Source organism: Elephas maximus, chromosome X (genome assembly GCF_024166365.1).
Source record: "Elephas maximus indicus isolate mEleMax1 chromosome X, mEleMax1 primary haplotype, whole genome shotgun sequence".
NCBI classification, from domain to species: Eukaryota; Metazoa; Chordata; class Mammalia; order Proboscidea; family Elephantidae; genus Elephas; species Elephas maximus.
This window is the reverse complement of record NC_064846.1, coordinates 160085319-160101598: the sequence shown is the minus strand read 5'-3', so window position 1 is coordinate 160101598 and position 16280 is coordinate 160085319. Positions and strand designations below refer to the sequence as shown.

The window sequence follows — 16280 nt, the reverse complement described above, 5'->3', positions numbered from 1 at the left end:
GAAGGAAAAAGCAGATGTGGGCAGCCCCCTAGCACCAGGCAAAGACATCACTTTTAAGGGTACTTTGGTGCTGCTCAAAAAGTCTCCCTGGGGAGGGGGAAAGGTCCCCCTTTGTTTCTGATGCTGCCCAAGTTTCCTGAAAATCTCCTGAAGGATTCGAGATATCCCAGAAATGATATCTACGGTCTTTGCTCAGAGAACATATGGAACATTATTTACGACAGCAAATTTCTCATTTGCAATAAAAATAGACTTTTTATGCTGTTATGGATTTAACTGTGTCCCCCAAAAAGGTATGTTGAAGTCCTAACCCCTGGTAACCTATGAACATGACTGTTTGGAAATATGGTCTTTAAAGATGTTATCAGTTAACTTGAGGTCATATTGAAGTAGGGTGTGTCCTAGATCTATCTGAGTGGTGTCCTTATAAAAAGAGAGACAAGACACAGAGGAAGAACAAGATGTAAAGATGGAGGCAGAGACTGGAGTTACACTGTCACAGCAACGAACACCTGTGACTACCAGAAGCTGGGAGAGAAGAGGAAAGATCTCCTAGAGTCTTCAGAGAGAGCACAGCCCTGTAGACACCATGAACGTGGACTTCTAGCTTCCAGAATGTTGAGAGAGTAGCTTTCTGTTCTTTTACACCACTTGCTTTGTGATCCTTTCTTACAGCAGCCCTAGGAAACTAACACATGTGTCATCTAAGAAAATATATTTTCAAAAAATCTGTATACCTAAGGAGCTAACCAGAACCAGGAGGAAGAAGAGCTGGAGGGAGTCACTCGTGCCCTAGGATGAAGGTAGGGACCCACAGCCTTCAGGTGGGTGTGCCTAAGTTTACACAGGAAGTCACCAGCAGAATGGAAAACAAATAGCCCTGGCTCTCAGGTGGCCCAGATGTTTTCCTCAGCCCCAGGTGCTATGTGTTCCAAAGGTCTGAGTTTGAAGCTGCAGATGAGAGCTTACACGGCCCCAACTGGGTCCATCATGAATAGACATCTAAGTACTGGGAAAGGTCATTGCTGTCCTCCAGCCCCACTGCTCAAGGTCACATTAAGACCAGTTGCTAGAGATCTTTGTTGACTGGGGTTCTTGTCTGTGGAGCTGCCTGTGCAACTGGTGTGAAGGTTGTAAGGTCTCAGTGCCTTCTACAGGGGCCCAAGTTCTGGGGCAAGGCCAGGTCAAGAAGAGCAGCAAAGGCAGGGACTCACAGTACATAGCACTCGGAGCGGGCTGAACGTCCTGCACTCATGCCTTTGAATTCTTTCTGGTGAAGAGGCCAAGCTGGAGGGGCTGACAAAGATGTAGGCAGTGAGGCAGGAACGAGTTGAGAGAGGCCTCCACATTGGCAGAGTAGCCATGAAACAAGGACTCTGGAATCACATCATATCAAATTGCTTTGCTGCACTGTAACCTCATTATCCACAAGCAATAGCCATTTGGCATTTTGCAACCCCACATTCTTGCTTCTCAGCATTGGGGGGAATAAAACTACTTCATGGGAAGTCAGGGCTAGAGACCGTCTTAAACTTGTCTAAGCATACACGGAACCAGAAGCTGCAGACCTGACCATGGACACAGAGGGCTTTCCTGGCATGTTTCCCATGGGGTCTCAAGCAAGCATGTCACCACCCAAGGTTTCAGCCTGTCCATTTGTAAAACCCCCAGCCATATTGGTCAATCAGAACCATGTTGGCCACAATACGTGGCTTACCCTTCCTGTTAACTTGGGAGGGTTTTCAGAATCACAAAGATTAGAGTATCTGATACCCCAAGTCCCAAAATCCTGTCAGAAACCTTTCCTCCAAAGACTGAGACTCCACATGGTCTCTGCACCTTGCCCAGCAACCTAGAGTACCAAACAGCTCTTACTTTGAACATTGCTGCCTGTGGTTCACCGAGCTCATGGAACGGAGGCCTGCTGGTTGCCATCTCAATGATGGTGCAGCCCAGGGACCAGATATCAGCTGGGGCACCATACCCACGAGGTCCCTGATCAATAATCTCCGGTGCCATGTACTGCAGAGTGCCTATTTGGAGAAAAAACAAAGATCGTGGGTACCATATTGCTGAAAAATGAAGTGGACCATTAGTAAACAAGTGTGTGAACTTGAACCCCCTCATTCATGATGGATGGAGCCTTGCTCCATGCATAAATAATGTGGCCATATCTTTTCTTTGACAAGAGACATGCAACATGCCTTCCTTTAATACTGGTTACACTGAGAGGATTTCTTAGCCCCTAAAAGGATGAGCCCAATTCAACTCAATAAGTATATATTAGTGCCTGACCTCAAGGAGCTGCCCAGTGGAGAAGACAGGCATCATGATGATAGCAGCATGGGATAAATGTGACAACAGAAGAGTCTAAGAATGCTACAGGAACATGAATGAAAAAGTGCTTGATTCTAAAGGGGGAGGTTACTGCTTATGGAGTACCGGCATTTCAGTGTACGGTGACGGAAAAATCGCAATGATTATAGGTAGAGTTGCATAGCTGAGTAACATAATTGCTGTCAATAAGATATACACCTGAAAAAGGTTGAATCGTCAAAAGTTGTATGATAGATACGTTTACAACGACAAAAAGAAAAGTTGCTGAGGCTTATATTACAACCAAACACATCATGGGATTTGGCTTTTTGGTTTGGAGGCTTGGGGTCATGAATTCATGGCACATCCCAGCTAATTGGCCTAATAAGGTGTTTAATACTTCCATTCCTTGTGTAGTGCCTGGGGTCTTAAAAGTTTGCAAGTGGCCATCCAAGGCAAAACAATTGGTCTTTATTCTGGAGCAACAGAGGAGAGAGTCAGGGATAAGACGAGTAAATGGAATATATGGCTAGTTGCTTCCATGAACAACAGACCTCTTTTGCCATGAGACCAGAACTGGATGGTGTCCAGCTACCATTACTAAACATTTTGATCAAAGATTCTATAGAAGAATTTTGATCAAAAGGGAGAAAATGCAGAAGAGAAATTAAAATTTCTCATGGAATCCATACTTTCTGGAGCCATGGAGGCTGGATGAACCTCTGAAATTACTGCCCTGAGATGATCTTTAAACCTTAAATCAAAAATATCCCCCTGAAGTCTTCTTAAAACCAAACGATAGACTAGCTTAATGAGTAAAGAATATCTGCCTTGAGCATTACGCTCTTTTAAAATCTATCTATATGGGATTAAACTGACAAAAGCAACGGGAAAAATTAGATAGGAACCTTAGGGGGAATTGAGTTTATGTTAATAGGGAGGAACAACTCCGAAAAGGAGGGTGAGAATGGTTACACAACTCAAAGAGTGCCATCAATGTCACTGAATTATACATGTAGAAACTGTTGAATTGGTGTTTGTTCTGCTGTGTATATTCTCAAAAACAAATAAATATTTTAAAAGTACTTGATTCTGCCTGGTTTGAGTCAGAGAAAGCTATGGCAAAGACGGCCGTGTCAATTCAGATCCTCTGAGAAGTAAATGCCAAGATGAGATCAGACAGAGATTTATTGGGGAGAAAGCCTAAGAAGGATAAAGGGGGAGGGAGCAGGAGTAGACTGGGCGAGCTGTCAGTTGCAATGCAGGCCTGACATCTGGGAAGGGAGGGGAGGAAGGAAGGCTTGGGAAGGAAGTTTCATTGCTCTGAGAACACTTCAGACACGCCACCGGGGAATCCCTGACAAAAGTTGCCCATTGGATGAGTCCCATATTAGTTCTAGTACCCCCACCATGCTCAGCCATTGGCTGGAAGCAGCCTGGGTAAAGCATGACCTTGATATGAATATGGTGGTAGACACAAATGGGTGGCAGCTGGGGCTCAGTGAACTAGGCTCCTGCTGTGAGGGTCAAAGAGGTAGACAACGGGATGGGAGGGCTTCCAGGTAAGGGGAACAACTTGAGCAAAGGCACATGCATGTGAAGTATATCGGAGTCCAGGGAACACGCGATGTTTGACACAGGGTAGGGCGTGGGAAGAAATGAGGAACAGCAAGTTGTGTGTTCTGAAAGCTCTGGCTTTGGCCTTTTCTCCTGTGGGCCGTGAGCCACTAGAGGTTGCCACAGGGAAGGTGGTGATGAGATATGGCAGCAGATGGGAGAAGGGATTCTTGAGGAGAGAGATAGGGGACAGGGAAGGTCAGTCAGGGCTCCGTGAGTAACACCTTTGGTTTTCCTCGAAACTAGGCTAGACACTGTGCTGGAGAAATATGGAAGCAACATCGCCAGATGCTATGCGCCCACAATGAGTTTTGAAATCAGACAGCAAACTCAGAGATGACCTTGGCCAACGTGAGAATAGAGAACACTGACACCCTAAGAAAAATCAAGGATCTGTCTCAAGATCACACAACCAAAGCATGTTTCCAGACTCTTTTTTTTGTGTGTGTGTGCTTTAGGCAAAAGTTTACAGTTGAAGTTAATTTCTCACACAAAAATTTATATACATATTGCTTTGCGACATTTGTTGCAATCCCCACAATGTGACAGCACACTTCCCCCTTCCTTTCCACCTCAGCTTGCCTGCGTCCATTCAACCAGTTCCTGTCCCTTCTTGCCTTCTCATCCTGCCTCCAGACAGGAGCTATCCGTTTGGTCTCCCGTATCTGATTGAACTAAGAAGCACACTCTTCATGTGTATTATTTTTTGTTTTATAGTCCTATCTAATCTTTGTCCGAAGAGTGGGCTTCAGGAATGGTTTCGGTTCTGGTTTAACAGAGCGTCCAGGGGACATAGCTTTGGGGGTCCCTCCAGTCTGAGTCAGACCAGTAAGTCTGGTCTTTTTACATGAATTTGAGTTCTGTGTGACTTTTCTCCCGCTCTGTCCCAGACTCTGTTGTGTTCCTTGTCAGGGCAGTCATTGGTGATAGCCAGGCACATCTGGTTCTTCTACTCAGGCTGGTGCAGTCTCTGGTTCATGTGGTCCTTTAGTCTCTTGGGCTAATATTTTCCTTGTGTCTTTGGATTTCTTCATTCATTTCTGGTTTATTAGTATTTGAAAGACTGAGACAGCCGTGACCAATAGAGCTTCCTGCAATGATGGAAATGTTCTATTTGCTGCAGTCCAATCCAGTAGCCACTAGTCTCAGGTAACTGTTGGGTGCTTGAAATGTGGCTAGTGAGGCTGAAGAAATAAATTTTAGATTATTTTATTTAATGCTAACTAATTAGAAGTTAAATATGAACCTGGTTGTATCAGTGAGCTTAACAGATCCGTAGGGCAGAAATAATGGCTTTGGTCTCCAGAGCTGAAGGGGAGGTGCTCAATCAATTAGTTGCAGGGTTGAGCAAGACAGAGATACATAGCACTTGCTGCACTGTTAGGAAATCCCAGAGCCCCAGGAAGGGAACTTCCAGTGATACAATATCCCCTTACAGGCTCCTGCTGCTGTAAATTACAGATGGCAAGGCCTTGGCAGGTATCTTTGGCAGGATTCTCTAGAGAAGCAAAACCAGTAAAGTATATAAATATATATAGAGATTTATGTCAAGGAAATGGCTCACACGGTTGTAGAGACTGTAATGCCCCATATCCATGGGTCAGGAAAGAGGTTTTTCCCAATTCACATAGCTGCAGGGCCTGGCAAACCCAAGATCAGTAGGCCAGAGAGCAGGGCTGTTGCTCACAGGCTGTGAAGACTGATGAGGCAAAACTATAGGTAAGCTGCTAGCTCAAGTCCCAAGAACCGGAGGTCTGAAAATCAAGAGCCAGCTGCAGGATCCAGAATGAGCAAAAGCCCAGAGCCCAGACTGAACGTCCACTCACACTCCATGCAGACCACATGTCCAGGGAAACTCCTCTTCAACTGACTGGCTACTCACAGTAGATCCCATCATGGGGGTGATCACATATCAATTCTCAACAGGGAAGTGATAAGGACATTATATGAGTACCAAAACACTGAGAATCATGGCCCAGCCAAGTTGACACACAATCTTAACCATCACGGCAGGGAATTCACCTTCTAACTAATCTGCAAATCACTCATTAAGGCAAGATTTGACACTATTGCTGGTTATTAAGCTATTATCTCTCAGCTCTCCTTGGTGGTGCTAGGCCTGGGACCTGCAAAGCACATTTCTGCTTTGCCTGCTGCTCGGTTAGGATCTGCCACTAGGTGGTGCCAGAAACAGCTGGGAAGGATGGGGGAGGGAAAAGGGACTTGGTCCTCTGGGTCTGCTAACTGTTCCTGCAAGCAAACTTCACTTTGGAGCCCCAGCTGGTTCCAAGAGCAGCACTTGGTTGCAGTCTTCAGCCTTTCTTGTCCCCTCACATTTCCAGAACCAGCCTCATCTTGTCCCCTCAGGGGTATCTGCTCCAGTGGGTGGCACCCCTACTCAGAGGTCCAAGTCCTACCACAGAGCTCTCACCCTTTGCTCCCTCGCCCCCAGGGGTGTAGATGCTTCCTGCTACCTCAGTGCCCCCTTTTTGCCTTTTCAGTTCTCAGTACCCAGTAAAACGTTCTTTATATTAAATGCTCTACGTAAATGTAACTGGGTGAGTTCTCTTTTCCTGTCTGGACTCCGACAATCACTGAAAGTTAATTGTTAAAAGAGAGAATAGGTACCACAGGGACATCGCCAAGGAACCGGGAAAAGAGTGCTAAGAAGCTGAAACAAGGATGTCCCCCCTAGAGTGGGCAGAGGGCACCTTCAACTAAAGCCAGCACCCTGAATTTGAGCCCTGGTGGCACACTGGCCAAGTGCTTGGCTGCTAACTGAAAGGCTGGCAGTACAAACCCACCCAGTGGCTCTGTAGGAGAAAGACCTGGTGATCTGTTCCCGTAAACATTACAGCCAAGAAAGCCTGTGGGGCAGTTCTGCTCTGTCACAAGGAGCTGCCACGAGCTGAATCAACTCAATGGCACCTAACAACTCAATGGCACCTAACAACAACAAACTGTGAGAAAATAAATTTGTTTGTTAGAGCCAAAAAAAGAATAAATTAATAAAGTTATACAATAATGGAAAATAGTGCTAAACCAATTCACGATGGCTTATTTGCCCTGGTCAAATAACTGCCTTCCCCCCTTAGTACAATTATCTTGTAATCAAAGACTGTTTATTTAGTCTAAAAAAAAAAGTCTAAATTATGCCAAATTTGAAGATTTTTTTCCTATGGCTCCAGAGCAAACACCACCCTTCCTAAAGGCAGAGACTTAGCAATAAAATCTGTATTAGTTGTTAACTGCTGCCGAGTCCGCTCCGACTCCTGGCACCCCCATCTACAGCAGAACAGAACATGACTCTGTCCTGTACCATCTTCACGATCACTGGAATGCTTGAGTCCATTGTTGCGGCCACTGTTGTATTTTGAGTGCTTTCCAAACTGGGGCTTATCTTCTAGCACTGTATCAGACAATATTCTGTTGTGATGGAAAGGGTTTTCATTGGCTAATTTTCAGAAATACATCTCCAGGCCTTTCTTCCTAGTCTGCCTTAATAGGGAAGCTGCAATGAAACCTGTCCACCACGGGTGACCCTGCTGGTACTTGAAATACCAGTGGCATAGCTTCCGGCATCATAGCAATATGCAAGCTACTACAGTACAAAAAACTGACAGACAGGTGGTGGAGTTGTCCATTACTGTGTAAGAACTTACCCTAAAACTTCGCAGCTTAAAAAAATAAACAGTTGCTATCTCACAGAGTTTCTGTGGGTCAGGAATCCAGAAGCAGCTCAGTGGGTGGTTCTGGCTCAGCGTCCCTCAGGAGATTGCAGCCAACATGTCAGTGGGGGCTCCAGTCATCTGAAGGCTTGACTGGGGCTGGAGGATTCACTTCCAAGATAGTCCCCTCAAGTGGTTGTTGGTAGGAGGCTTTAGCGTCTCAGTACATGAAATTCTCCATAGGGCTACTCAGGACATGGCTTGTCCCAGAGCAAGTGTTCCCCGAGACAGCGAGCAAGAGGGATGCCACATTGCTTTTTATGACCTAGTCTCCAAGTCACACACCATCACTTCCGTCATCTTCCGTTCATCAGAACCTGATGCCATGGAGTTGATTTTGACTCACAGCAACCCTACAGACAGAGGAGAATTGCCCTGTAGGGTTTCTAAGGCTGTATTCCTTATGGAAGCAGACTGCCACATCTTTCTCCCATGGAGCAGCTGGTGGGTTTGAACCACCCACTTTTGGTCAGCAGCTGAACACTTAAATCACTCCTCTACCAGGGCTCTTTCCATTCATTAGAAGCCAGTTACAAAGTCCAGCCCACACTCAAGGGGAAGGAATTACACAGCAGCTCAAGTACCAGGATGTGGGGGGCATTACAGGCCACCTTGAAGGCCGCCTGCTACAACTGACCTCTGGCTAACACAGCATCTTCATGTAGCATTGTCCCTCTGACTCTCACAACTCCATAAGGTCCAGCAGAGGAGGCACAACCTATTATTCTCATGTTACATACACACGAGAAAACTGAGGCTTAGAGAAGCTAAGGAATTTGCTCAAGCAGAAAAGCCAGAGCTAGAACCCTGGTCTTCTGCCTCCAAGTTGAGGCCTACTCATCCCGAGGTCACTGATCTATGTAATAAATCAAAGGGCCACTGAAGAAAAAGCTGAGGCAAGGAATTCCAAAGCCATATGTGACTGGAAGGTGTGAAGCAAGCATGGAAAACTAGGTGTTCCCTTTTATTTACTACTGTCTTCACAGAGAAGCATCCACTCACAGTAAGGAGCCAACAGAGAGAGGCAGCTCCACACAACTATCTCACGTAATCAAGTGTCTTGGGTTGGGTTGTCTAGAGAAGCAAAACCAGTATAGCATATGAACATATACAGAGATTTATATCAAGGAATTGGCTCACGTGGTTGTAGAGGCTGGAACGTCCCAAGTCTGTGAGTCAGGATAGAGGCTTCCCCTGATTGATACAGCCGAAAGGGCTAGGGAACCCACGATTTGCAAGTCAGAGAGGAGGGCTCTTGCTCACAGGCTTCGAAGATGGATGAATCCCAAGACTGGCAGGCAAGATTTCAGGTAAGCTGCTAACTCAAGTCCCAAGAACCAGAGGTCAGAGGAACAGGAGCCAGCTGCAGGATCCAGCACAAGAATAAAGCCCTCGAGTCTTGCCAGAATGTCCACTCATATTCAATGCAGGCCACACACCCAAGAAAACTCCCTTTCAACTGACTGGCTACTCAGCAGATCCCATCATGGAGGTGATCACATTACATCAAATCCAATCATGGAAGCGATCATAACATCATATGACTGCCAAACCACTGAGAATCATAGCCCAGCCAACTTGACATACAACCTTAACCATCACATCAAGGCAAGGTCCCCAGGTGGTGTGTATGATGTGGGCACAGGTCAGCTGTACAGAAGGTGGGGTTCTGTTTAAGAAAGGCAAGGGACAACACCATGCGGGACATAAGAACAATACAGAAATCCTGGAAAACTTGTTTGCCTTAAATCTGCCTCTTACAAGGGCTTCGTATCCTCATTAAACTGCCCTCCGCCAAAGTGTGCCCCTACACTGGTCACTGAGTGGGCCAGCCACGCCTCTCAGGCACCCAAATGCACCCATCTGGCCCCCTTGGGATGTAAAATCCATTGGGGACTATTGGACAATTGTCCAAGCAGGGTTTTCAAATTACCAGCAGTCTTAGCTTCCTAGGGCTGCCATAACAAAATAACACAAACTGGGTGGCTTATAAGGACAGAAATTTATTGTCCCAAAGTTCTGGAGGCAAGCAGCCCAAATTCAGGGTGCTGGCAGGGCCATACGCTCTCCCTCCCAAGTCTCTTAAAGGTCTTTTCTTGTCTCTCTCAGCTTCTGGTGGCCCCAGGAGTTCCTTGGCTCGTAGATGTATCTTCACATGGCCATCCTTCCTCTGTCTCTGTTCCCTTCTTTTATAAGGACACCACTCAGATGACATTAAGACCCACCCTACTCCAGTGCGACCTCATGTTAACTGGTAACATCATCAAAGACCTTATTTCCAAATGAGGTCACATTCACATGTACCGGGGGTTAGGACTTAAACATATCTTTGTGGGGGTGTACAATTCAATTCATAACACCAGCAAAGAAAACACATGGACTAGAGCAATAAACTAGAACTTTTGACTACAGCACCAAGATATGATATGGATACCAAGGTCAGGGGCCAAACAGGGACCAAAAGGCCTGCACTTTCTAAGGAATCTCGTAGAACTGGTTATACAACTCTTGGGCCCCTTGTCCAGGGAGTCCCACTCAGATCAGAAGTTAAAAGGGTTGAGAGAGTAGAAACCCTTTGGAGGTGACTTCTGAGAGAGCTATGGGACATCTCCAGAAGGCAGTGGGTCCCTTGAAGGCTCAAGCAACTCAACATCAACTCAAGAATAATCGCACCTGGAAGGCGGCCACATGTGGTAGCATTTTTCATAGATTCCTTGAGATATCATTTGTGCCTAAAATTTCACACTTTCACCTTACTGCTATATAGAAAAGAGACCAACCCAGTTAATCCTGCCCAAGGGATAGGCCTGGGGGCAGGGGGCAGGGCTTTCTCCTAACCCAAAACCTTTGAGGGGATCTGTGTTGAGCCCACTTCGAGCTCGCCATGTTTGCGTTCCCTGTAGGTAAGTTGCACAAAGGACAGGTTCCTGGGGGAGCCAAAGCAACTTCCAACAGCAGAAGGGAGGCCATATAAGTGGGTAAAAGATGCATGAATCCTGGACACCAAGTATGGGACCCACTGTGGCAATTCCGACTCACAGTGACCCTAAAGCACAAAGTAGAACTGCCCCACAGAGTTTCCAAGGAGCACCTAGCAGATATGGGTTTAGGGTCTTTTAAAATCGATTTCTGCCCAAAGTAGTCTGCCAGGGCCTGGGCTCCTCAGGAGACAGACACTGAAGGGTGGGTATAATACAGGAGAAAGAAGGTGGGTGTGGGGCATCAGGCAAAGGACAGGCCCCTGCCCATGACATAGGAGTTACATTCAGAGGGACTCAGCTGAAGTTACTAGGAAACATCAGCCGGGCCCAGAGAACACAAAGCCAGCTTATAGCAGTCCTAGTCAAGCAATAAGAGGCAGTGGTGTTTCAGTGACAGAACTCTCGCCTTCCATGCAGGACATCTGGGTTTGGTTCCCAGCCAGTGCACCTCATATGTAGCCATTGCCATCTGTCAGGGGAGGCTTCCGTGTTGCTATGATGCTGATCAGGTTTCAGTGGAGCTTCTAGACTAAGACGGACTAGGAGGAAAGGCCTGGAGATCAACTTCTGAAAGTCAGCCAATGAAAATCCCATGGGTTACAACGGTATGATCCGTAACTGATCAGGGAATGGCGCAAGACTAGGAAACGTTGACCGCATGCACAATACTGTGCATGCGGTCAACATGAGTCTGCTGACACCTAACAGTCAAGTAACACACCTTTCCATGCCCCTTCTCCCTCTTGCAGCTAGTGGCCGGCGGCAGGGAGGCTGATTGCAGGTAACTGCCTGATGAGTGAGGTCCAGAGTGCTGGCTAGTACAGCCTGTACCCTTTGAATCACTGAATTCAGACTCTGTATTCAGACTTTCTCTGTTATCTAAGGAGACTGGAAAAGTCCTGGGAAAGGACCACAGTTGTGGGTGGATTTGAAGGAGCAAATAAAGTGGCTTTTGTGACCACACCCTTGGAGTCCTACAGGTTCAATGTGTTACTTACACACATATCATTGTTATTAGTTGCCTCCAACTTTGCTCTGACTCACGTACAACAGAATGAAATGCTGTCCAGCCCTCCACCATTGTCTCAATCATTGGTCTGCTCCAGTCCATTGTTGCAACCACTGTGTATTTTAAGTGCCCTTCAGTCTAGGGTGCTCATCTTCTAGCCCTGTCATCAGGCAATATTCTGCTGGGATCCATTGGGTTTTCACTGGCTAATTTGCTAGTCTGTTTTAGTCTGGAAGGTCTGCTGAAACCTATCCATCATTGGTGGCCCTGCTCCTATTTGAAATACTGGCAGTATGGCTTCCAGCAACACGCCAGCCCCCACAGTTTATGACAAACTAACAGATGAGTGGTGGAGTTATACACATGAACTCCCTTATCTCAAAGGCTCTTTTCAGCATTAATAAAACCTGTCACTTGTAAATGCGCATTAGTATTTAGTTTATTTATTTAGTTAACTAACACTTCCATTGCACTTGCTATAAGCCAGATGAGGAGCCCTGGTAGCACAGTGGTTAAAGTGCTCAGCTGCTAAGCCAAATGTTGGGGGCTCGAACCCACCAGCCGCACCATGGGAGAAGGATGTAGCAGTCTGCTTCCGTTAAGATTTACTGCCTATGGGGCAGTTCTACTCTGTCCGACAGGGTCGCTGAGTTGGAATTGACTCAACAGCAGTAGGTTTTTGGGGATGATCTAGGTACCAATCTAAGCACTTCATCAATATTAACTTATTTAATCCTCATTAAAAACCCTATAAGGCACTACTAAGAGCATCTCCATTTTACGACGAAGAAAGCGAGATACAGAGAGGTTAAGAAACATGCCCAAGGTTACACAGCTAGCAAGTGGCTGAGCCAGGATTTGAAGCAATGATGTTTACAGTCGGACCAGAGCAGAATTCCTGTCCCCAGAGACTTCAATGAGTCCAGTGCCCAAAAATAAGGAGGGCTGCAGCAATTCCGTTCATAGTACCTACCCAAGAGGAATGAAAATACACATCCACACAAAGGCTTACACGCGAATGTTCACTGCAGCATTATTCACAATAGCCCCAAAGTGGAAACAGCCCAAATGTCCATGAACTAGGAAATGGATAAACAAAATGTTGTAGACCGGTACAACTGGATTCGCTTCAGCAGCAAAATGGAACAGACTACTGATACCTGCTAACTAACCAACCAGTTGTTATTGATGAGATTCCAACTCACGGTGACCCCATGTGGGTCAGAGTAGAACTGTGTGCTCCATAGGGATTTACATGGCTGATTTCTTGGAAGTCGATTGCCAGGTGTTTTTTCCAAGGCACTTCAGGATGGACTCAAACTGCTAACTTTTTGGTTAGCAACCAAGCAACATTCACCATCTGTACCACCCTGGGACTCCAATGGATACTCGCTACAAGATGGATAAGCCTCAAAAATATCATGCTAAACAAAAGATGCTAGATGCAAAAGACTACATGTTGTATCATTCCATTTCTGTGAAATCTATAGAACCAGAGAGGAGAACAATGTTGCCTGGGGTGGGAAGGACTGCTGGCAAGGGACACAGGGATCTCTCTGGGGTGAGGGGAATGTTTAGAAACCAGACTGTGGTGATGCCAGCACAACTCAATAAGTTTATTAAAAACCACTGAATCGTATACTTAAAACGAATATATTTGATGATATGTAAATTGTAGTTCCCACCACCCATCTGTCAGTCTGTCATATTGTGGTGGCTTGCGTGTTGCTGTGCTGCTGGAAACCATGCCACCAGTATTTCAAATACCAGCTGGGTCACCCACAGTGGACAAGTTTCAACAAAGCTTCCAGACTCGCAGACTAAGAAGAAAGGTCTGGCGATCTACCTTCAGAAAATTGGCCAATGAAAACCTTAGGGATCATAACGGAACACTGTCCAATTGGCTTTTGCATTGGCCATGTCATCAGGAGGGATCAATCGCTGGAAGAGGACTTCGTGTTTGGTGACGCTGAGGGTCTTCGGTGAGATGGCACAACAGCCACAACGATAGGCTCGAATGTGCCAGTGATCCTGAGGACAGCACAAGACCGGGCAACGTTTCGTTCTGTTGTACATAAGGCTGCCACGAGTTGGAGAGGATTCAGTGGCAGCTATCTATCTAAATTACAGCTCAATAAAACTGCTAAAAAAAAAAAAAAAAAAAGGCACGGGGGCTACCCCTGGTTTTTCTAGGTAGTTTACACTGACAGGGGTGGGGTGGTGGGCTCAAGGCCAAGAAGCTGCCCAAAGTCTCTGCCTCTCCTCCCAGCTATGAAACCCTCCATCGCTTTTTGGGAAAGCCCCACCAGACCCATGTGACGTGAGGTCCACACCGACCAGATCAGGTGTCCTTACAGAACCGCTCTGTTTTGCAGAGTATTTACATGCAGGGGAATTTCCTAACCAAAATGAGACCCCTTCTTTATGATTCCCCAAACACCCCTGCATTATTTTGTAATCCAAAATCCATGCCTCCTCAAGCCAATTACTTGGGGAAATGGGATATGCAATAATGAATTATACATGTGTCGTTTTTGTGAATTTTTTTCTTCTCCTCAGGGATGCTAATTATGAGATAAATTTTTGGGAGTTTTATGTCTGGAAATAACTCCTTGTCATATCAGAGCCCTTTTTGCTATGTATTGCAAAGCTAATTGGTGCCATTCAAAGAGGAAGACATAACTCATTTTCAATTAGGGCAATCAAATGCCCAAGGAAAAAATGTGCCAGTCATACATACATATATATATATATATTCATATATACATACTAACATAGGCTATGTATGTCCATATGTCTGTGTGTGTGTGTGTGTGTGTATACCCTCAACAAAGAACAAAAATCCAACACACACTTCCTGTGGGAGATTCTGATGGAACCCTTGGTGTAGTGGTTTGCCATTGTGAGATGCATGTACCTTCTCTTGCATTGCAACCGAGAGATCATTCTCAATGTATACAAATTCCCTTTAGATAAAGGAATATGCCTCTACGTGGGCATCCAATGTGGCCGAGAAACAACAACTCTCTTGTTGAAGAAAAGTCTTTTAAAGCCGAGCCATTATTCCCAGAGAATAAGGCCAAAGCTGTCCACTCCGCAGCTTGGGCGACTACTGGGATAAAGGACAAGCATTTGTCTTTTTATAGCTTCTTTCACAGCTATAATGTTATAAAAGCAGTTTTGGAATTCTACTGAGCCAGACCGTTGTGATCCTTATGCAGCTCCTTGTTGCTAGTTTCCATTGAGTTGGCCCTGACTCATGGGGACCCCATGAGAAATGGAAAAAAAGCCACCAGGTCCTGTGCCATCCCCATGATTGATTGCAGACTGGATTGTTGTGATCCATCGTGTTTTCACTGATTTTCCAAAGTAGATTCCATTGCCATAGACTCAATTCCGACTCATGGCGACCCCATGTGTTACAGAGTCCAATAGCTCCATAGTGTTTTCTTGGCTATAATCTTTACAAAAACAGATCACTAGGCCTTTCTCCAGTGACACCGCTGGGTGGGTTTGAACCACCAACCTTTAAGTTAGCAGCCGATTGCAAACCTGCTTGCGCTACCCAAGCAGGTTCCATGTTACTCCTTCACACACACGCACACACCCGTTGCCGTCGAGTTGATTCCAACTCATAGTAACCCTATAGGAAAGAGTAGAATTGCCCTATAGGGTTTCCAAGGAGTGGCTGGTGGATTCGAACTGCCAACCTTTTGGTTAGCAGACAAGCTCTTAACCACTGTGCCACCAGGGCTCCATGCTATTCCTCAGGGGACCTAAAACTTTTACTTATTCCAAATCAGGACTTCCAAGGATCAAAGTTTCTGCTATAGTTGTTTAAAGTAGTAATTTCAAAATGGCACAGGATAGCTTTTGATCATTATTCTACCCGTTGGTCTTGTAAATGTAAAGCTAGCTGATAATTTTATGCCACTCTTTGAATTCAGTCCTTCCCAACACTAAGATTATTGTCTCTGAAACATAGAAAAGAAAACCCATTTTCCTCAAACACTTTCAGAATATCATATTCTCCAGAACCAGCCTCCACAGAAAACACAACCATATCAAAACATAAGGGACCAGAATTCACTAAGATGGCAGGCTGTTTTTATGACTATTACAATTTCCTAATAAACCGTCTGAGGAAAGGCTGTTATTTGGAATTACCCACTATTTGGAGTAATGTAGTATTGATTTACTGCTTGAGAAATCCTCAAAAAGCCTTAAGCAGAGCGCTACACCTACCGAACTCTTGAAAGGCGAAGTAGAAAGTACGGTAATCCTGTTGCCACAAGTAGCTGGCTAACTACTTCATCATGAAAGTTACAATTTGCCGTTGGAGAATACATTGTCAACCTCAAGTATCAATTACCCACTCAGCACTGAGAAGGTACTCAGTAAGTAACTCTTGAATGATCGTATCTTCTGCAGAAAGCAAAATTTCAAGTTGGCTGCCCATGCCAAGCTTGTTCCACTTACCAGCAAAAGTCTCTGTACACGGATTGACTCCTGCCAGACGTTTAGAGGTTCCAAAATCAGAAATTTTCACCACTCCACTGTAGGTATTTACCAGAACATTATCACCCTTTAGAAAAAGAATAACATTAAGCACCGAAAGACACACTTAAA

General features: G+C 45.5%; 1 protein-coding gene across 1 annotated transcript in view; it reads right to left on the bottom strand.

The window, feature by feature from the left end:
- The window catches only part of MAP3K15 (mitogen-activated protein kinase kinase kinase 15), a 146342-nt gene that overhangs the window by 11446 nt on the left and 118616 nt on the right, over positions 1 to 16280 (bottom strand). The window contains exons 18-19 of the mRNA XM_049871562.1: positions 16131 to 16236; positions 1876 to 2033 (exon numbers count right to left, since the gene is read on the bottom strand). Of these exons, the coding sequence (XP_049727519.1) occupies positions 1876 to 2033; positions 16131 to 16236 (264 nt within the window). The remainder of the gene's footprint in view (positions 1 to 1875; positions 2034 to 16130; positions 16237 to 16280) is intronic.